At 33.5% G+C, this 23355-nt stretch overlaps 1 protein-coding gene across 1 annotated transcript in view; it reads left to right on the plus strand.

Annotated features, from left to right (window-relative positions):
- Positions 1–1726: 1726 nt before the first annotated feature.
- LOC126978769 (protein white) overlaps positions 1727–23355 on the plus strand; it is a 40012-nt gene continuing 18383 nt past the window's right edge. The window contains exons 1-4 of the mRNA XM_050828196.1: positions 1727–1994; positions 18005–18236; positions 18667–18905; positions 21839–21910. Of these exons, the coding sequence (XP_050684153.1) occupies positions 1911–1994; positions 18005–18236; positions 18667–18905; positions 21839–21910 (627 nt within the window). The 5' untranslated portion in view covers positions 1727–1910. The remainder of the gene's footprint in view (positions 1995–18004; positions 18237–18666; positions 18906–21838; positions 21911–23355) is intronic.

Below are 23355 nucleotides of genomic sequence, written 5' to 3' on the forward strand. Positions count from 1 at the left end.
TTTAATGTGTGATAAGTACTCTCATTATTTTAAGAAAAACCTTTGTAATGCTTATTTAAAATATAGTTGTTTTAATAGGGGAATCCTACGCACTTATTTTCCAACAGGGAGATGAAACATTGTTTAGTAAAGTAGCCGTTGTAAAATTTAGCGTCAGTTATTATAATAAAAACTACTTAGATCCCATTAAAATGCGGTTAAATTATATTAACTGTATTGATTAAGTTTGATTTATAATTATTGTTTTTTTTTTTTTTGAAATGGATAATAGATTATCGGGTAAACTGTGAGATTTTAAATGAATGACAGATAAAAGGCGAAGCAATCGGTGATTCTAAAATAACGGGAAAGAAGGTGGTCAAAGACAAAACAGCGTCAATTAAGGGTTCTTCAATTATACAAATGATTTAAATTTTCTTTAGTGTTAATTCCGCCAATATTTGTTTTTAAAACAATTCGACACGTGTTTCGCCTCTACACGAGGAATCCTCAGGACATGTTGTCTCGCCAAAATCTGGCACGAGACTGAAGACTGAGACTCAGTCTCTTAAACTTAAATCTTAAATAAAAAAACTTAAATCATTTGTATAATTATGGATTTCCGCAAAGTAACGCCTTATTCAATAAATTTTCGGTTATTCAATTGTAATCATTCGGATATATTGCACTTCTCATCGAGGAAATCCAGGAAGTTCGACACAAAAATGATATTCTATCGATTCGGATCATGCCACTAATACTGCATTCTATTAATTGCTTTACCGCTAGATTTTTCAATTGTCAAAATAAATAAAAATAAATCAAATCTCGTACAATTAAAAATAGCTTAAACTGTATAGAATATGCTGCATCTATGTTAGAAGCACGTAAATATTTGCTCAGTGGCAGTTTAATAATAAGTAACGCAGTTGAATCTAATATAGATTTCACCAAATATAATTTACGAATGCGTCATTTAGGTTTATTTGTAAACGACTATATTAGCCATATAATTAAGATATTACATTATCTCTAAATATCTCAAGTCTGTATACAATAGTTCCTTTATTGTGTCATTTATCGTAACGAGACGAAACAAATGTAAAGGTGTTCGTTTATTGTATAATATTACCGAATAATTTTATTTGCTATCTCAAATAAATAATGATTTCTTTGAATAAATATTATGTATCGAATTTGCTGTTTGAATTTACTTATATTGGTCCATTTGTTAACTTTACTAAGTTCCGACCTTGATTTCATATACGTACGTACGTTGTAAAAAGCTCATTAGACAGCCTGATGTAAATTTTCTTTCATGAAAATAAGGGACGATACGAGCAGGACGTTCAGCTGATGGTAATTGATACGCATTGACCATTACAATGCAGTGCCGCTCAGGATTCTTGAAAAACCCCAAAAATTCTGAGAAATCTTGAGACAAGATGTTAAGTCTCATTTGCCCAGTAATTTCACTAGCTACGGCGCCCTTCAGACCGAAACACAGTAATGTCTACACATTACTGCTTCACGGCAGAAATTGGAACCGTTGTGGTACCCATAATCTAGCCGGCATCCTGTGCAATGGAGCCTTCCACTGGTAAACACACTAAAATAAATAAAGGTACTATCGCAATAAAAGATGCAACATAATAAGTGAATCTCTTTATTAGTGGGTTATTCACTGACGATATTAAACAGTTGTATTCACAAGACGACAGCGGAATGCAAGCGCTACCAGTGAGATTTTTCGTGACGAAACCCACAGTCACGCGAGTATCGTCTACCGGAACGCTTCACTTTGTAGACGAACACGCGCTGTCATATTATTGCCGCCAATAAAACAGATTAAAAAATAGACCATAGTGTGAACTTTATGGTGAAGTGTGTGATGTTAGTGTTCTAAATTTAAATATTAAAAAAAAATCAAGATGACTGCCGGTTCAGAAGAACACGAGCCTCTTATAACATCTTCGGTCGACCAGCAACGAGTTACCTACAATAATTCTCCGCAGGTAGATAGTTTTTATAATGTAACGACATTCCTATTTCATAACAATACGCAAGCACAAATAAGCATTAACAACAGATTTAAAAAATTATTGTATTTGTGGTAATATAGTAGACACCATATTTATAATAATTTCTTTTAATTCAATTAAAATTACAGCGAACAGAACGTTGATTACTCCTGTCATAGAATCGTGTAAAACCACGTGATTCGATGGTGTTATATTATGATAATTAGGGCCAGTGAAACGGAAAAGTATTCTGGTTCTACCTGAACTTAACAATATAAAGTATATTATGTACTTAAATGAAGGTAAGGCCTTGCATTTATTTACATCAATGAACAAAATATTGAGAGACCGTTAATCAAACAGGTTTCAATCCAAAGACGTGGTTTTTCAATAAAGATTAAACTTCTCGATGTACTTGTTGTAAGAAACCTACAGGTATTGTATTTATATTTTATTCTTTCCAATCTATCCTTCATAGAATGTAACTAAACGACAATCATACCGGTTGATATTAAGAGTTTGAGGTTTCTTTTTCTTTCGTGACTTTAATTATACGACAGTATTTCAAGTTCCGTTAGTAAGAAATGCTTGGCGAGCTAACGTTTTAAAGAACTTGTATTATTAGGTACACCTTAAGGCGAAGAGTAAGCAGAAAACACGCAAACATGGTGTTTTTAGACAAGTTTTCTGGTGAAAGTATAGCAATTCGAGCTATGAACACTACTTAATCCTGTTACACATATCCTTAAGTCTTATTTGTAGGTTGCTAACGCTTGCTGTTGGTTATTGTTAACACTGCCGAGCCTTTTTGAACTACCACTTTTCTTTGAAGTTAAACAAGTTTTTTGGCATGGCGTGACGCATTATTTGGTACTTTTCTCAGAAAAGTTATTCTTATAGCTTGTACTTTTTTGTGTAGGTTCATTTATTCAGATAAGTAGTGAATAACGAGGATTGTAAGCATATAAACTGTTTTCCACCCAAGAATTTTGAAAATATTGGCTTTGTGACATAGATGGCGGGCCGGCAGCCGTGAACTCATATCGCTCAAGGTCGCTGGCATTTAGTGTCGCCTTAAGAACAATTAATGTAAACTTTTAAGAAACAAAAATACGAATGCTATTTTGTCTTTCGGTTTTCACGAATTAAATACCACACCGATCATCATAAAACGGTACAGAACAAGATATAAATTAAATAAAAAAATAATTAAATGTACCTACCTACCCTATAAGTAGTTTCCTTAAGAGTTCCTGATTGAGCGTGACCTAAGCTCAGACGAAGTTTCGGGCAAAAGCTCGAAGCAAATAAACAGAAGTCTTCAATTGAATTTTGTTTAGATATTCATCACCCAAGAAGTTAAGGGTATTCCGAAGAGCTGTTTGACCTGATTCCTGCCGCGGAATTCCAGCAAAACATAATAATATTCACACCACCTGTATGTGTGGTATTAAAAGGCATAAAAGGCATTTATTTTCTCAAAATTGATTCCTTCAGAATTCTTTTTGATGTCATTTCTAATAACTACTAGATACTACTACCGCTTCGGAAACAAATGGCGCTCTGAGAGAGAAGAAGCGGCGCAAGAAACTCCCAGCATTCTTTTTTTGCGCTCTTTTCAATAAAAATATACAATACATACATGTGTACAATCATTTATATCGCTATAAAATAATCACAATCTAGTCCCAGGCTGTCCGATCATTTAGATATTCAGCAGTGGAGTAATAGGATTTACGACAGAGCCATTTTTTTTATAAAACATTTAAATTTATTTTTAGATAATGCCTGAACAGTGGCTGGGACTTTATTATAGAAGTGTATACATTTACCCTTAAAGCTATTATGTGTCTTATGAAGCCTACTAGAATTAGTTACAAGCAATCCCTTATTTCTAGTGTTATAATAATGAAAATCACTATTCTCCTACACATACTCGTATACAAGGCACTTTCGATCACCTACAACCATACTGTGGTATAAACCTAATTTCGCGGTGTTTCAAGTACTAAGTATATGACATGCGGTAACTTAAATATTACCAGTAACTTAGTAAATTAACTATTACCAGTGATTCCTATGGAAAGTTTGAAGTGGCGATGATTCTTTACCATTAGGTGACCAGTTCACTCGTTTTACCTTCTATTCCATGAAAAGTTATAGCGTCTGCTAAACTTGCCTAAAAGAGCTTTATTTTGTATTAGCAATTTACATTGAATATGCCAATCGAACTACTTCCACAATTGGCAAGATTCACTAAAACTAATACCCAAAACAATTTGAAAAAAAAAAGATTAAAACGAAACTCAAACATATTTTTATAAACTAGTTTAAATTATTAGTATTCTAGCTCTGAATTTACAAAAATTACACGCCTACTTACACTTCAAATGTTTTACATTTAAATAATAACTTCATTTCGCCTGATGTCTTTTTCTCACATTTTTTATGGCATTCATATGTAAATGTGCACATACGTTCATGGGCACAAACGAGTCTCGTAACTGATGCAAAGTAATCAAGTAATCAATCCATCCATGCTTTATTGCATCACCGATTTAATTATATGATGTATACGTCACAGCCAACATACAACGTATAATCGGCCGTTTAATTAACAGTCTAGCCTTTTTACTAAAGAGCCCTTATGTCGCAACAGCCATGTAAATCAGCTAATCAATTAGCCAGCTAACATGTTTTATTTTGTTTTCTGAGTTGGTGAGACTTCAATCAATTCAACCATCGAACAGATATCAGTTGCGAATGAATGAAATTGTAAATCTGGATTTAAATGAGTGACAATAAGTTTCTTGACCTATATAGGTAATTAAGCTATGTGAGTAAAGAACCGGAAGAGAAGAAAAGCTTCCAAAACTTATTAAAAATATGTATCTTCTGTCCGAGATTTCAACCACGTATTTGCATATTCTTTTAAGGAAGATGAAAGACCGGGGAATCACATGAGTTCTGCCGGCCTTTAAATATAGTATACCATGTCATTTCATCCTGGAAACACCACGCAATAAGCTTTTCAACGGTTTAGTTGTACACATGTGTCAGAAAGTGCCTTAGGAAGCCACATATCTAAGTGGTCAGGAGGATATACGAGTTTGCGGCGTGTTGTATGAAGCTTGAATTCGGCGGTGGGAATCATGTCGAACAGCTCTTCGGCAAACTACCTGAGATGCAGATGAAGTCTTCTCTTCGCAACGCCAATTGATCTAGTAGTTCACAGATCATTGGATCCTCGACAATTCGCATATATATGCACGGGGTTAATTTGTGAATAAGTCTCGTTAGTACTGATAATTGACTAATCATTAGTCTTTTGTAGTTTGTATTAAAATATAAAAAATTATTATTCGTTTTATAAGCAGACACAAAATCATAGTATAAGTATATAATATTTGAAACATCCTGAATATTAGCAACTAGTTTTAAATATATTGTCGTTAAGTAGACTTACACCGTGTTAATAATAAACGCGAAGTAAATTTATTCCAAATTTAAAACTTTTCTCTCTACCTTTGTCACAAAAATACATGACAGGGAGAAGTAATTTTAAACTTGGGCTAACTTTTCATTGCGTTTATTAATTAAACAGTAATTGTTAATTGTTATCAGTCAATAAATAATGTTTTATTCCTACATAAATGGCATATTATCTATAGACTTAATCCAAGTATACCCAAAGTGCTCAGTAAAAATATACCTGTAAGAACAAGACAAACAAAATATAATTCCTTGTTTTAATGTAATTGATATTAGAATAATATATAGGAGCAGGCAAGGCCAAATATAATCAGATGTTATAAGTATTAAATATCATTCGCTCAGTCTAGGCGATTTATATTACATAAATTAACCAAACCAGTTTGAATAGCGCTCGTCCCACGGCATATTTGTGACCAGCTAGCTAAGTGTGTCTTGAGAATTGTTGCAATTTATGTAATTTGAATTAGCATAAAGATCGGAATATTTTAAAATATCTTTAAAGTTAACATCGCTACCTTGTCTCTGTTTTAGTTAAGAAACTTTTTGTAGCTTTGCTACCATATGTCGTTGAAGTAAAATAAATGTAAAATAAAAACATTCTACGTAAATCGATCAATTTTTAGCATGGACATTCTAGATTCTTATTATTAGATCTTTTGTCCATGGGCTTCAGAAGTAAAGATGGATACATGGATGAAAATTAATTTTTGAAATGCGTGGATCTATAGCAGCAGAAACAGCTCGTAACATCAATGCTATGATTTATGTTATAATAGGATACGGTTAATGAATGAACCGTGAGTTTTGCGTTTAATCTCTTCAGTGGAATAAACTTTGACTTGAAGATTGACTCCCGGGCCATTAAGCCATTAAGGTAAATAATGATGAAAAACGATGGTAGGTGCAAATTCGCATCAAACTACCACGGAATTACCGACATGGTTTAATTTAGCATACTTACAATAATGATATCCCAGGGTACCTTGAAGGCATAAATGACCTTTCCGTGACACAAATGGCTATTTCATACTTTTAATCCTTATCAAAGAATATGTCAAATAGTATAAGTATCCTAATGCATAATACTTAAATATTACATAATAAACAGATCAAGCTAAAAAGGTAAGCGTACTGATTCAGTTTGAAGTCATCTCCAAACCAGATTATTTCTAAATAGGTTTTTATAGAAAGCGAATCAAATTTAATTGTAAGATTATATGAATGATAAGGCCGTATTTCCTTGCGATTCCTTCATAAGATGGAGTTCCCTTAAAAGAACTTTGTAGACGCAGGAAGACGTAGTGTTAGGTTAGTGTTAATCGTGCTTTATCAGTTCCACCACTGTAGGTAATTATTTTTTTATCAACTGAAATAATGTCTGATTCGTTACATTTCCTCTCAAAATTTAGTCCAAGAAACGAGAAATTTTTAAATTCTCATTTTGAATTCAAATTAAAAATCTTGACTATAACAGTACCGCTATTCTTTTACGTAAGAATGTTGATACTTCACTACTCGAATTAGTAAAAAAAGTATCTTCGAAGATACTAAACGGTACTAAATATATGCTGTCGGTACTGTGCGCTCAAGGCGAAATAGGAGTACCGCGCAGGGTTGTGGGAGGGGTCGACGAATTTCAGCAGTGTACTGTTAATTCGTACGGGGTAATATCTCATTCTCACTGAAGGGTCTTATAAACAAGTATTTTCGATTTTCTACGAATTTGAATTGTCTGAAACGAATGGGTCACTGGATATTTAGGAATAGTGATTTTATTCTATGCGTATACATTATTAAGAAGTCGTAAACACCGCAGAAGTATAATATAAAGAGAGATCTAAAGAGTGTAATCAATTTCATTCGATTTTTCAATTGAGAAAGACTTCCTTAAGTAGGCGAGGCGTACCTACCTACTCTAAAAGAAATACTGTAATTAAATATAACTTGTATTCAACAAGCAAAATATAAAATCAATAAGGAATTTGGTGGTGAAATTATACGGGATCATAAATAAATTTAGCCTAAGAAAATACGTATATTTTTTATTAGCGGGGATAAATGGACAAGTGGATAGAAAGAGGATGGAAAGTAAATTGATGATAAGAAATCATTGTAGGATGAAACCGTGACGTACCGCCGAACGTTGCGCAATAACAGCGCTGAACAAAAAAGACCAAGAATTAAACTGAAATAATATACGCACAAAAATTATGATTATTATCAAGAAGCATAAGATAGAATATAGGGGCCATGTGATCAGACAGGCAAAATGTGAACAGACGGTAACAGCGCTGCGTGAAGAAGGAAATGCAAAAAGCACTGGGTGATGAAGAAAATCCTGGCCGCGGAATGTTCAGGATGGGACTGGGATTATCTCCGTCAAATAACTGTTCAGTCTCACTACTAAAAATCGAATCCAAAAAGATGACATCCAACTATCATGTCTGAAGATACACTCGCAGAAAAAGAAAAATAAATAAATATTCGTATATAGTACCACGCAAAATTCACACTCTTATAAAATTGGTATATTCTTTAAAGTCGGATAAAATTTATTAAATTAGGCTTAAATTGAGCGCTTCTGAATCTTCATTATAAATATTTCATATAAAATACTGAATCTAGCATATGTTCGAAAAAAATGTTGAGCTCGTAAGAAGAACATACAAGAAACTCAACGGCCACTCTTTTCAATCAAATAGAGTATTTTACAATGATTGCAATATACAAAACAAATGAGTTTGTAAGGTGCTTTGTTTAGATTCCTTCAATATTTAAAATGAAATGATTTTACGTTGCAAGCTCAAAGATAAGTGGAACGATTCAATTAAAATTATGTCCAATTCGATACAATCGCCGATTTCCTGTTCTGGATAAGTATGTACGAAGCGGTCAACATCCATGTGGCATTGTGAAACTAGTTTTTGGTGACGCTTTAGTAAGCACGAAGTAACAACTTAAAAGAAAATTATATTAACATTGTTAGATATACTTAAATTAATAAATTAAATTGAATAGAATCATTGCTTTGAATAATATTATTACATCCCACAATAAACAGATCAATAAAAGAAATCAAATCATTTTTTTTTTGTATATTTCTAAAAAATCTTTTGAATTTTTCTTAAAATTAAGGATAAGAATTTTGAGAATTCTTTATTTCTGATGGATCATTATATTTTAAACTATGAAAACTTTACTCAAAAGAACACTTTGACATTTATTCCTAAATCAGTAACAGCATAAGCCATCATTTTATTAAAAAAAAAAAAAATTTTGACCTATTGACAACATAGAACTACACTCCTCCTAAATGGCTCAGAACTGCCTAAAACTGAATATGACGTAGTTGACTTTGTATTAGTCTTTGACCTTTTTTTTATATAAGAAGGGGCAAACGTGCAAGTGGCTCACGTGATTGGAAATGGTGAAGCGACCACGTATCCGAAACATCAGGGGTCAAAAGATGCGTTGCCGGCCTTTAAAGAGGCAGTATGCTTTAAGCTCCAAGATTCCTAATCATTATAGGTTCATGAATACTGAAGTCTATAATAGATTCCACAATTTTAGAATTCTAGACCCATGATGCAGGTAGAACTTCACATTTTAACGTTATATCCGTTGGTGGAATTCGGCTGCTGGTATCAACCGGAAAAAATCATCAAATAGGCCTTAGAATGGTTAAAAACAAGATTTGGCACCACCACTTTGGGCAAATGAGACTTAACATCTTATGTCTCAAGGTGAAGAGCGCAATTGTAGTGCCGCTCAGAATTTTTGGCTTTTTCGAGAATCCTGAGCGGAACTGCATTGTAATAGGCAGGAGGTATCAATTACCATCAGCTGAACGTCCTGCTCGTCTCGTTACTTATTATTATCACATAAAAAAATTAAGATGCTAAGATCGATTTTTGAAATTCACAATGAATACTTTATTGACATAATATATATTTTTTTGTTGACTTTGAAATGATATCGAAACAATTTTATATTCATAGCGTTGTTTACACTTAATCGACTACTAATTTCATCAGCTTGTATTCACTACTGCTACCGCGTAATATATTCTCAAAAAGCTGGTTAGAAACTCAGTGTTACGAACAATTTAAAAAAAATTATTATATTTACGTGTACTTCAGATTCTACATAGATTCTGGATGGTCATAGAATAGAGAGTTTGAATAGAATCACTAGGAGCGCATGAACGCGCGGACGTCGCCCTCACGCGCCAATTGAGCCGCAACCGACGTGTGGGTGCACGGGGGGTACAGCCTACTAGAAAGTTGATTTCAATGTTCAAAACGAGCTTTTATTAGGCCACTAGTTATTCCATATTTAAATGACATCAAACTAATATAACACAAAAACCACATTTACATGTTGGAAATTATTTTATTACCACATTTATATTCCAAAGTGGAATTATACTGCTTGACGCGTTGACAGAAATAACAGCAAAACATTGAAGAAAACCGGATAAGTTCGAGTCGGACTCGTACACCGAGGTTTCCCTACATTGACGACCCATATAGCCGAATGGTTAGTGACACTGACTACTAAGCTAGAGGTGAATCCCGGTAGGTGCAATCATTTATAATATGATGAATATGGATGTTTGTTTCTTAGTCATGGATGTTAATATGTATTTATGTGTGTTTAAGTAAGTATATTGTATTAAATATATCGTTTTCTTGTACTATACAGGCTATGCCTAGTTTGGGGCAAGAAAATTTGTGTAAAAGTGTGTCTATAAGTTTGAAGTAAAACTTCTTTAGGCGCGACTTGGGGGTAACTCAGCTTTTTTTCTGACAGAAGTAACGCTCAGTACAAAAGTCAGTTGAAAGAATTTTTTAAGCCGGCTTAGCACGCACTGCGATTACATGCATGCTTTTAAACGTAAGTGTGCAAACGCAAAAAAATAACACATAGCTTTCTATACAAGCGCACGCATTAGCCACTTTTTTCAGTGACTGATTTTCAAAACGCAACTTGCATTTTGATCGCGGTTTGAAAAAAGCGCGTTTTTTTTTGTGCCTCATAGTATTAGTATGGTGGCGCACGCACGGCGGTTAACCGCATTCGGTTTTCTATGCAGTCGCGACTGGGCGAGCGCAGAGGATAAATCTTTAGGTGATATTTCCTTACTAAATGCAGTGTCTTTAAATTGTAGATACTAGCCCACAGATTGTAATAATTTGTCAAAAGTACCAATGGACATTCTGTAGTAATTAATTAATTTATCGAGATGCTGCCGCACGCAGTTGTACATTTCGCAAAAATATCCTCTCAAATGTCTTTGATCTGTTAATAGGTGTACCCTTTACCTATGGCGGCGCTGTTTTCGTTTTCACAAAATAATATAAATTATATTATATATTAATAAAGGCATTTTTTTATTTTAGGTAGAGTAAATGCCAACTTTGCTCAAAAGATGAAGTTATATCGTCAGCTTTTCCGAGAAAAACAATTGCAAAAAATCTAACAATGCTCCTACTCTTCAGTGAGGGCTCAGTTGGTAACACAGCTTTATTTAATGTAAATTTAATGTAATATATTAATGCGTCTGTGAAATATACCTAAAATTAATTATTATTAAGTTTTACTTCCATCGCGCGTAAAGATTACACGCACACACTTTTTTATTATTATTATAATCATCACTCTCAGATATAGGTACATACCTAACAGATACAATGTGATATATAAAAAAAAATATTAGGTAGATACAGTTTATAAAAAAGGTATTTTTTCAGTCTTCATCATAAGTCGAAAACTATACATAACTATCTGTTTAAGCCATAATACCAATGAAGCCCTTTCATACGATACCCCACATGACACGGTCAATTTAATTCAAAATTTGGACTGTCGCGGCCGTTCCTTGCATAAATATCCTGTTGTTTATGATTTAATTACAAATGTATAGTTTTCAGACTTTTCCCTATAAGTACTTCTTGTAGGTCGTTAGTAGTCTTATGTCGTTATTACTTGTCAAATTTCGACCACCCTATAAATTTTTTTCCCTTGAGAGTGTGGAAATATACGTTTTTTGCGGCATAAATGACCGTATCTTTTATTTGCGGAAGATGTGCCAGAAGTTTTATATGATAGTTGGAAACGGATAAGAGTGGGATACGACTTCATAGAACTGAGCGACCCGGTTCGAGAACTTCATTAATGATCAAAATTCTATTCTCTTTTTATCGCGCCAATTATAACTTATTTCACGTAGCCACTAAAATGCAAGACGAACTTTTGATTAATTGAAGCCATTATATTATATCTATGAATGTGCTGCAGAAGAGGGCTATTTATAAACTATGTTATAAACATAAGTCCTAAAGAATCATTAAGAGAAAAAAAATTAACATTTTAACTGTTGCATCACAATATAATATTCTTGATAATGTTATGTATGCAGGAATAAATATAAACTTATGTTTGATCTATTTATGTTCTATTCTACTTAGTTAAGTATGTCGAGTAAGTAAATCTCTTATTCGGTGATGTATATGCTTTTACAACATGATCCCAGAAAATGTAAAAAAATGTGTGAAATTCAAATAAATTGCTAACAAAAAGTTTGTGTGGTAAAAGGTTGTTATAACATCACTTGGATTGGGACTGCAGAGGCTACCTTCAGGCTCTTTCATAATAAATTTTATTTTACGATATTACATTTAATAAAATTTTAAATATCATAAATCAGTGACGAAATTATATTGAAAAAAAGAAGCCCGCTGAGGGTACTCCGCCCGTTCGAATGAGTGATACTTTTTTAGTGGTGGTAGTCCATAAGTTATTTTAACTCCTAGTTTGAATAAAAAAAAAATAATTGGAATTTGAATGCAAAACTACTATAATTCTTGAAATCAGTCAACGCTCTTGTAACATTAATGGTATTGCAACCATGGGTTATCTTAAATATAACCCTTTAATTATATAAAAAAATATTAAAGCAGCGGCGAAAGTCCAACTTCTATCTGGTTCTTGGGTGAGTGTCCTATCTGCAGAAATACACTATTTATTGTATAGGGAGCGACCAGAAATGAAAAGTGGGAGACTCAATTGCACAAGATGCCATCTAGATTATGGGTACCACAACGGCGCCTATTTCTGCTGTGAAGCAGTAATCTGTAAACATTACTGTGTATCGGTCTGAAGGGCGCCATAGCTAGTGAAATTACTAGGCAAATGAGACTTAACATCTTATGTCTCAAGGTTACGAGCGCAATTGTAGTGCCGCTCAGAATTTTTGGGGTTTTCAAGAATCCTGAGCGGCACTACATTGTAATGGGCAGGGCGTTTAATTTACCATCAGCTGAACATCGTTCTCGTCTCTTCACCTATCTTCATAAAAAAAGAGACGACGAATTCCCAGGTGTTAAGACGCAATTTTGAGTTAGTACAGGTTGAATGTACATTGTTCTTACACGCATATGTCTGTTCAAATGCATGTTCGATATTAACGTTTTTCGCTGCATTTTGTATCAGGTAAATTGAGTAAATGATATAAATACCATAAGATTATATTTTACTAATATATTTATAATTTTTATATCATTCATCTTTGGCCACACAGAGCTAGTTGAGCCCAACGTTACCTACGTTGGCACCAACTTCATGGGCACCCTACCTGTCAACTCCGATCTTAACGATATTTACTATTTATGATTTATTTTGTTTAATTTTATATAAAGAGTGTTTTTTAATAAGTCTTTTGTAAATATTATTATAAAAAACACGTAATGAACAATCATATTATATTTAGTCGATATATTACTTCCTTACTTCATTAGTTATCTAATGGTCGTTCGTGTTTACTTCACTGGCATTGACCCCATTTTCGTAGTATTAATAAATAACACAGTTACGAAACTCTTAGAAAATTAATAATTCTCTAAGTCTAATTTTGATGAAATGGTATCACTTCCCCGTAAGGATCTATACGTTGAACATTGCTGCGATACCAGAATGGAACACAAAATGCTTACAGGGTAGATTCTCAACTAATTCGTAGAAAATCGTCCCCTAATACCTTTGGCTGAATGTCTTCCGTTATATTATGCACCTAATTAACAAGTCATTAAATCTAAATGTACTCCAAAGAAATTCAGTGTGGACAGACATTCAAATTAATCCCAGTGGTTTTAATGAAGGGAGGTTTCCTTGTAGGGAATAGTGAGGATTACTAAGCTATTGACTGTGGCGGTTGAGGTGACATGATACCCGATAAGTTCAACGTTCGATCGATAGCAGGGATTACAGTGTGTTTCCTGGCGCGACGCATATAAAGTCGGAACAGGTCGTGCGGTGATTAAATAGGCAATATTTGTAATGACCAGACAGTTTGAAGAATGAACAACTATTTAAATTACTTTATGAATCATTTTACAACACTTATTGTGAGGAGTAATAAATAAATGTGATGAGTTTTTCGTAAAAAACGCATCTTCTATATATTGTATGTACCATAGATTCAAATCAAATTAAAATCACTTATGAATGACTCCATTCTTCTTTTCCGTCTGTGTTTCGTAAACTGCAATATTTTCATATTCGAAATTTATTCTGACAGTTAAATTCACCTATTTATTCACATTACTATCCTTAACTAAGTGTGTCCCACTCTATCCGTTGATAATGACCTCTTCCAACATCTTCCTCTACCTGCTACCGTCCTTAGTTCGTCTATTATTTATTCTTACATTTTAGGATACCAGTCAATGATGGATTTACTGCATTTGTCTGTAGCCGGCGGGTGTACGTACCGTGTACCCCGTCCAGCAACATTTCAGTTTTCTTATGGCATAAGTGACATTAATTATTTTTGTTTTCTCTCTTGTATCTAATATTTTTCATTCAATGTGATTTATTAATATTCTGCATATTCTGCTCCATGCCTATTTGGCAAATCTCTCGTTTTATAATATGTGTATACGTGTCTGTGTGTATTGCGTGTGTCTATATTGCCACTAAACGACTAAACGAATAAATAATCAAGATGGCTAATTTCAAAATGGCGGCCGTACTAACAAAGCAAAAAAGTAACAATTTCTTTTAAGGAAGGTACCCTTCCTGTGTGAGTAAAAGTCACACTTGACTGGTGTATACTATTAAGGGCTTGGAATACTTAATAAATTTATAGTTAAATGAGCCGGCCATCAATGATAAATTTGTTCTAAGAATAGTATCTACACAGATTATTAACAAACACTTAATATCTGGTTAGACTTGTTTAGAAACTGTTATCGAAAAGTTTGATAAAACTAGTTAGTTACCATCATGAAACCAGTTACAAATTACATGTAAAATATTTACTTTATGATAATTGAGGATAGAATCTCATGTGTACAATTTGATTTAATATCTTGTTTGTAATCAATTCTGTCTCGGGACTTCTTTGTTATTCCTTTTATGATCCCCATTTTAACTCTTGGTTGAACAAATGGGACCTTGGTAGTTGGTACGCATACCAGATCTAGGTATACCTTCAAGCCGTTCTGTTCCTAGCCCTCAGTCAAGTTAAAATCAAATCAAATCAAATCGAATTTAATTTAACAAAATGGGACTATTGAAGATACACTTTAATCATTTACAGCCATTTAGTATTTGAAATTTAATTAAAAAAGTTGCAACAACCTCATTGCTTCTTTTAAATCAATATTTAGGTACATATTTGCAATTTACCTTTTTTTTAATACCGTCTTATACTACAAGTAAAGGTAAAAGTCTGAAGACTATACATTTGTCATTAAATCATAAAAAACGGTAGTCATAAGAAACACAAGGAACGGTAGTACAAATTCTGAATTGACTGGGGTATCGTATGAAAGGGCTTCATTGGCACATTCATAAACAGATTTTAATAATTTTTATGATGTTAACTTTCTGATTTATGACGAAGAATAAAAAAAACCTTTTCCCTTTTTTATAAGTAGGTATATCTAGTACTTAATAATATGCACGGGACCCTCGGTGGACGAGTCCGACTCGCAGTTGTTTAATGAATGAATATTTCCTATTATTTCAAGATATGAATTAAATAATTCAAACTGATATTTCATTAGTCAACTGATTTTCATAGTTCTATCTGCACTATTGATAATTGGTCGGACGGAAGGAGTTTGGGATGTAGGTAAAAGAAAATAACCACTTGTAAATCAGTAACTGAAACGTAGAAAATTTACTGTCGAATATTATAAATGACAATAAGTGTTAATTTCTCTAAGTTCCGCAAAATCAATATTTACAGAAAAACTCAAAACTGTTGTGTCGCATTTTTTTCTGTAAATATTTCATTTCCTTTCCAATTAGTATCCAAAATTTCTTAACGATTGGTTTATTGCAGGTTATTGCAAAAGGAAATTGCCGAGAAAGAAACCCTGATTTTGATTTTGATACTCTTTATACGGAGTCCTTATTGAACCGATGATTGTCTCGCCCGTGTTAACGGACAGTATGTTATTCAAGAATTCTTGATGCTTAAAACGGCCTTACATCTTTCAAAGTATATTTTTTCGAGAAAATAATAACCATGGTTTTAGCTTCACATTAGATTAAAAGCAAAAAATTAATCGTTAAAATGGGTGATTGTCAATAAAATCTCAATCAAATTTCAATAATATATAAGAAATTAATGATTGGTCAATTGTGGCTATCCGCTGAAGTCGTATGTATACGCTTATATTAGCTGAATGATAAAAAAAAACAACAATAGTGAGAATCCAACATAAATAAAAAAAAAATCAAGTTTTTAAGGTAGTTTCAGGAAGTAAAAACACGTTACATTATAAGTAAAAGTAATAAGCGTAAAATTTAATATAATTGATTAAGAAACCGGTAAGTCAAGCTGCTGTGACACAAAATTCTGTTTAAATATAAAATACTACGTTACAAACTCGAAAAAATGAATTTCCGCACACTGTTTGTTCAGCATATCAATCGGCAAATCATCAGCATTTGTTTACTATACAGATGACAGCACAGGGAGAACTCCATACACCAGCCGTACCAATATCTGTCGGAGCAGAAACGAAGAGCGGCTATAATCATTGATGATCATATCATCTCCGATCGGCTCGATTCTATGTAGCAGGGACCACCAGTCATTACGTCTAAATGCGAAATTCAACCTGCATCCTGTCTGGTATTCCACAACCGTGTGTTTTGCAATAAACTTGGTCTCCCGCACTGACACTTTCTGGAGAACAATAGACAAAAACTCTGAGCATATATATAAAACTTTATAGTTCCTTCTGATTTTCCTGTTTCGATTACAAGCACATAAGTCACTTAAAGAACACGGTGTTCTAAGTAGGCCTGGAGCGTATAAAATAAAAAAGCATTTGTTTTTTCTTGAACTTTTCTGTATTTGTTAGGATAAAGGTTTATTTAGTTACCTATGCAGGCGGTGTAATAAATAAACTATACAAGATTCTTCTCCTCAATCCGTCACTCTTGTCAGAGTGGTCGGGGCCGCTAAGTTTTTGTAGTTAAACAGTAAAAGAATAAAGTTTTTACACAAAACACAGCGGAGGTAAAAAACAACGTACTTATAAATGACCAGAGATTGGAACTTGTGGACACTACGGTCTTCTTGGGTATCACGTTATATAAAAAGCTTCAGTGGGGTCCACATATTGCCCAACTAGCAGATAGACTAAGCTCTGCCGCATATGCCGTTAGAAAGATAAGAGAGTATACGAATGTTGCGACCGCTAGATTAATGTAGTTCAGTTATTTTCACAGCATCATGACGTACGGTATTTTACTGTGGGGTCATACTGGTGACATTGATATAGTGTTTGCTCTGCAAAAGAGAGTTGTTCGTGCTATATATCAGCTTGGTTATAGACAGTCTCTTAAAGAAAAATTTAAAGAAATAAATATTATGACTGTTCATTGTCAGTACATTTATGAAAATTTAATATACGTTTACAAAAATCGTCACCTTTTTGCTCTTAATAGTGATTTTTATTATTATAACACTAGATATATATATATATAGAATAAGGATTGCGTCTAAATAATTCTAGTAGGCTTCATAAGGCACATAATAGTTTTAAGGGTAAATGTATACACTTTTATAATAAAGTCCCAGTCACTGTTCAGGCATTATCTATAAATAAATTTAAAGGTTTTATTTAAAATGACTTTGTCGTAAATCCTACTACTCCACACTTGAATATCTAAGTGATTGGACAGCCTAGACTAGATTATGATTGTTTTATAGCGATAGAAATGACTGTACAATATTGTATATTTTTATAGAAAAGAGCGCAACAAAAAAAGAATGCTGGGAGAGTTTCTTGCACCTCTTCTTCTCTCTCAGAGCGCCATTTGTTTCCGAAGCGGTATCTAGTTTGGAACACAGCTTTGATCAGGTCCGTCCATCGCGTGGGTGAGCGTCATCTCCCTCCTCTTCTCCTCCACCTAGCCTCCCATTATGCAAGATATAATATTTAATAAATATAGGTTATATTGATTCATAATGTTTTTTTTTGTAGGACGGAAATTCGCCAGGCGATAGTCCCAGGGCAAGTGGAGGTGAATTGACTCTAGCAATTCCACAGCAGAGGAACTATGGAGCCATCGGTGGCGCGGAGAAAGTCACGTACACATGGGCAGACGTGAACGCCTTCGCCACCGAGACTAGGTCCAGAAATAGAAAGTTCTGGAACTTGTGGCGAGGCTCGAATGACCGGATGTTCCAACAGAGGAAGCAACTCCTCCGAAATGGTATGCTTTTCTAATTAAAATATTACTGAAATTGATTGAATTAAATGATTAGTGTCATCGGAATGATCACATTTATGTTAAACATTTGGTATACATAGATAATTTTAGGTCTAGCCTGGACTGGACGATTTTAGTTTTTCTGTCATAAATTATAAAAAAAACCTCTGAGATAGATATTAGTTAAAAATGTTAGATTGTTCCACTAATATTATGAATAGTTGTATGATTTATTTAACACAATAAAATATACTAAGATGTTTTCCATGAAAGAGGTATCTGAGTTAGGTATAATAATTAATTAAGTCTAATAAAAAACATTACGAACAATAAATATTACCAACCACCTAACATAAAATATTTAAGTTTAGAATTTCTCCAAACAAGTCAGAGAAAGCGAATTACTTGTGAATTATTTGTTTTTATGCAACAGTAAATGGTGCTGCATATCCCGGTGAACTATTAGCAATAATGGGTTCATCTGGAGCAGGAAAGACTACACTTCTCAACGCTCTGACCTTCAGGACTCCAAGTGGGGTCGTGTCTAGCGGCACCAGAGCACTTAATGGTCAGCCAGCAACTCCAGAAGCGTTAACAGCGCTGTCGGCATACGTACAGCAGCAAGATCTGTTTATTGGCACATTGACTGTCAAGGAACATCTGATTTTCCAGGTAATATATATATTTTTAGTTTGATTATAAAAGCGATCGCAAGAGCTCAAATAGCAGAGCTGAAATAGTCTGTGAACGGAGCGCAATTTCATAGTGAATTTAATATCAAATTTATCATCGATCCATAGTCCACACGCTATAAACAATAATAGCACCTTTACCATCATATAGATGTGTATAGATGAAATACAGTATATAGAAATTTTCTTCCACGTGTAACAAAACTGTTTAAGGCGATACTAAATGCCAACGACCTTGAACACTTGGGGAGGAGCTTGTGTCACTCCCCGCGACCAATTTCTTTATTCCAATATGCTAATTTAACTTTTCATATAGATTATATGATTTTAGGATGGTTAAAATACATACATATATGCAAACTTTTTTGCCGGTGTGAGGAGTTGTTTTATTGATTTGGGCTTACAAACTATTTTAGCGGGAAACTTATATTGAATGAAATCGTGTTGTATTTGCGCGGAGCGTTAGCATCTACTCCATACTTATTATACACAAAGTAACTGGTATCTATTACATATTATTCATTGCTAGTAGATACAAAAGTTATCTGTGGTCTACTCGCCACAGAGTCGGCCGTCGCCCGCAAGAGACCAAATCAATCAATTCATTGCACACCAAGTTTATTCGAAAAATAATTCACCTTGATTTGTCTTGTACTGATACTGTTTCTAACATAAAAAATACGTTGAAAATGAGAATATAAAAAAAGTATTAATAATATTAATAATCATTTAAAAGGAGTTTTTATGTTTTAACAAAATTTTTTTCAGTTCTATAAAGATAATTACAGATGAACTTTACGGTTGCTTGTCCACCTCAAAAAAGAAACAGTTTGTAGTTACAGGGTTAGAGTAACACTAGAACTAACTATACACACAGTGCTCCTCTGTGAAAAGTATTTCCTCAATTCATATATCTGCTACAAAATAATGATGCAGTTGTACTTGGTTTCCCGTTCGAAGAATGTGGGTGCTGGTGCAATAACAGACAGTGACAGACATGAGACATTCTTTCAACCGCACGGTGACTGACGGTCCTAATTAGGTCTTAGTTCTGCATGCTATAAAAATTTGTTTCGTTAGTTTTAAACCTATAATCTATGTTCTTCTTTTTTAATCACAAAATAGCAGCATCTTCTTATCTAATTAAATCATAATATGATTGTATATTTTTGATGATATTAGTAGAATTTTGATGTTTTAAGCTTTTTAAGTAAATCAGAGATCCTGAAGGTAGTTAAAATACCGCGTTAAGCTAATATATTAATTACATAATGATTTTAGAACAAAATATTTCATCTAAACAGTTTTTATAACGCGTCGTGTTACAGGGACATGACTCAGATAAAAATTATTTTCCTAATGAAGCAATTTCGTAAACGAATTAAATGTTGAACGAAATGTCTTAATGTTGTATGGTAATTGGTAAGTAGGTATTGGTGGAAATAATAATCAACCGCATATTATGTTGTTAGTTATGATTTATTAACAATATATTTATTGAATTACAAATTTTTATCTACTTACTATTATGTACATTGTAAGGTCATTTACAATCATTTTAGCGCTTACCACACTCAAATAGTCAGACCGAATAATAATAAAAAAATAACAAAATCGCCTGAACAGATCGAAAAGACTGGTATTCTTCTAGTGATTACTTATCACCGGGTGACCAGTACACACTATGTCTAAATATCTCTAAAAATATACAATTCTAAATATATCTTATATATAAAATTCTCGTGTCACAATGTTCGTTCCCGTACTCCTCCGATATGGCTTGACCGATTCTCATGAAATTTTGTGAGCATATTGAGTAGGTCTGAGAATCGGCCAACATCTATTTTTCATCCCCCTAAATGTTAAGGGTTGTCCACACGAATTTTTTTTCAATTTTTTTGACATTTTATTTTAAATTTGTTTGATTATGAGTCAGCATTAAAAAATACATACAACTTCAAATTTTCACCCATCTACGATCAACAGTTACTTTTGTATCGCGATTTTAATATCGGCAATACAACGTTTGCTGGGTCAGCTAGTCTATATATAATTACTATTTTTGTGATCGAATCAAACTATTAAAATAGATACATGTCGAATGTTTTTATTGTCAACTAGCTGACCCGAGAGACGTTGTTCTGTATAATTATAGTAAATGAAATAATGTTTTTTTTTTTATGAAGTTGTCAATAACATATCATAACATCAAGAATTGTTTCGTAAAATATGAGACCCTGTTCATGTAATGAAATTGTTTCTGCTGTCAAACCGAGAATAGAATTAGAATCATTTCCAATCTCAGAAACTAAGGAGCGTAAAGGATCTTGTTGTTGAGACCAATTGTGGCAATTTTACTTTGCCTCCAGCACAACATAATCCAGTAAATTCATCTCTATATTCTAACGCCTTACAATATTTATAAATTATTGTAATTTCCCCAATTGTTACCGATTTTTTGACACAATAATCTATTGCCGAATTATAGTGGAATGCAGCTCGTTCCAGAATCACAGGAGTCGTTGAAAATTGTTGTTTTTAATTAATTCCGAGTAGTTTCATATTTATTAACTTTTAAACCTTCTCTGGACTTCCATAAATAATTCAAGACCAAAATTAGCCAAATCGGGCCAGCCGTTCCCAAATTTTTGCGAGACTAACGAACAGCAAATCCTTTTTATATATATAGATTAAAAAAGATTGTCGTAATATGGTAACTACGTCTCCATAGAGTTACTGAAAACTCAAGCGCTGACAGTTATTTCGGCCAACGAACCACCTTAGATATCCAACGCGTAAATGCTGCCAGAATTCTTGGTACACTTCCTTTGACTGTTGGATTATATTTGACAAAATCATATAACTATTGTTATTTTGTAAATGCATGATCCATACGCTTGATATATTTCACAGGCTTTGGTGCGGATGGACCGTCATATACCTTACGCACAACGAATGCGGCGAGTTCAGGAAGTTATATTAGAGGTAAGTTGTTTGTTACCACTTTATTACTTTATTTTTAACCGACTTCAAAGGAGAAGGTGTGGTCCCATTGCAATTTGTTCCAGTTGTGACAATAGCGATCGATTATTCTTTTTTTATTGGAAAGGATGTACTTTAATGGTAGTTTGATGAGGTTCTGACAATGGGATCCATGACAAAGTAATGGAACTCTTCAATTCGTAGGAGCAAATTAACGATACTCAGCCGAATCTTTTATATGTAATGGCAATGTCGTAATGTTTTATCTATCTGGCTATCTGTCTTATCTGTCGCTATCTATGGCAGAATTTGTAACTGTCCCTAATCAAATTGCAATGCTCTTACATTAATTTATGCATTGCAAAATTAAGTACGTCTATACATAATGTAAGAAATTAATTACGTCTTTTTATACAATCTTATTATTCGAATTTATTAATCTAATTCTAGTTACAATTAATGCTATTTTTGGTAAAATGGAAAACTTTTCAATCACTTAGTCTACATGAAGAAAATATTTAAAGTGGAAATTTATTGCACTTATTTTAATTTTTATATTTTTATTACAAATTATGTTACTATATTATGAAGGCCAACTCCAAGTTTCCACGATTTACCCCCTTATTCACAATGGTCCGCTAACTTTAAACAACCGCTTAGGAGTGTTTTTCTCATTCTGACTTAGGTCAATAGAAGAAGACAGAGTGAGAATTAGCAGTGCTTTAAGTTAGCAGACTATTATGAATAAGGGGGTTAACGTTTCACATTTAAAATCACAAAACTTACAAAATAGTAGATTGCTTAACTTTATTAGGTGCTATTTTTATGCAATCCTCATAAGCTAAATAGGTTCCTGTCTTACCAATCTACATTAAATAAATTTAAAAAAAAATTTAATAAGTTTAAAAGACTTGAAACCATTCAACAAAACTTTAAAAGAAATAGAATTGAAAAACAAATAGAAAAAAAAAATATCAAAGACGTAAAACATATGAGATGTACCAAATTAATTTAGAACCATATCACTTTAGGATTATGGGCATTTCGTGAAAGCAAATGATTTATTTCAACTAGATCGAATCATAAAATTGTTCTGCGTGTAATTAGTAGATACATTAATTGCCGCCGAATTCCACCTTCGCACGACACGCCACAAGTTAGGATATCATCCACACCATCTGGATGTGTGGCGGTCCTCCACAGTGCGGTTTTCAAGGAGCTTTCTTCCATGTACTACAAAGCTGTGGAATGAACTTCCTTGTGCGGTGTTTCCGTGACGATACGACATGGGTACCTTCAAAAAAAGCGCGTACACCTTCCTTAAAGGCCGGCAACGCTCCAGTGATTCCTCTGGTGTTCCAAGAGATTGTGGGCGGTGGTGGTCACTTAACAACAGGTGACCCGTACGCACGTTTGTCCTCCTATTCCATAAAAAAAAATACATGAGG

Source organism: Leptidea sinapis, chromosome 1 (genome assembly GCF_905404315.1).
Source record: "Leptidea sinapis chromosome 1, ilLepSina1.1, whole genome shotgun sequence".
Classification (NCBI taxonomy): Eukaryota; Metazoa; Arthropoda; class Insecta; order Lepidoptera; family Pieridae; genus Leptidea; species Leptidea sinapis.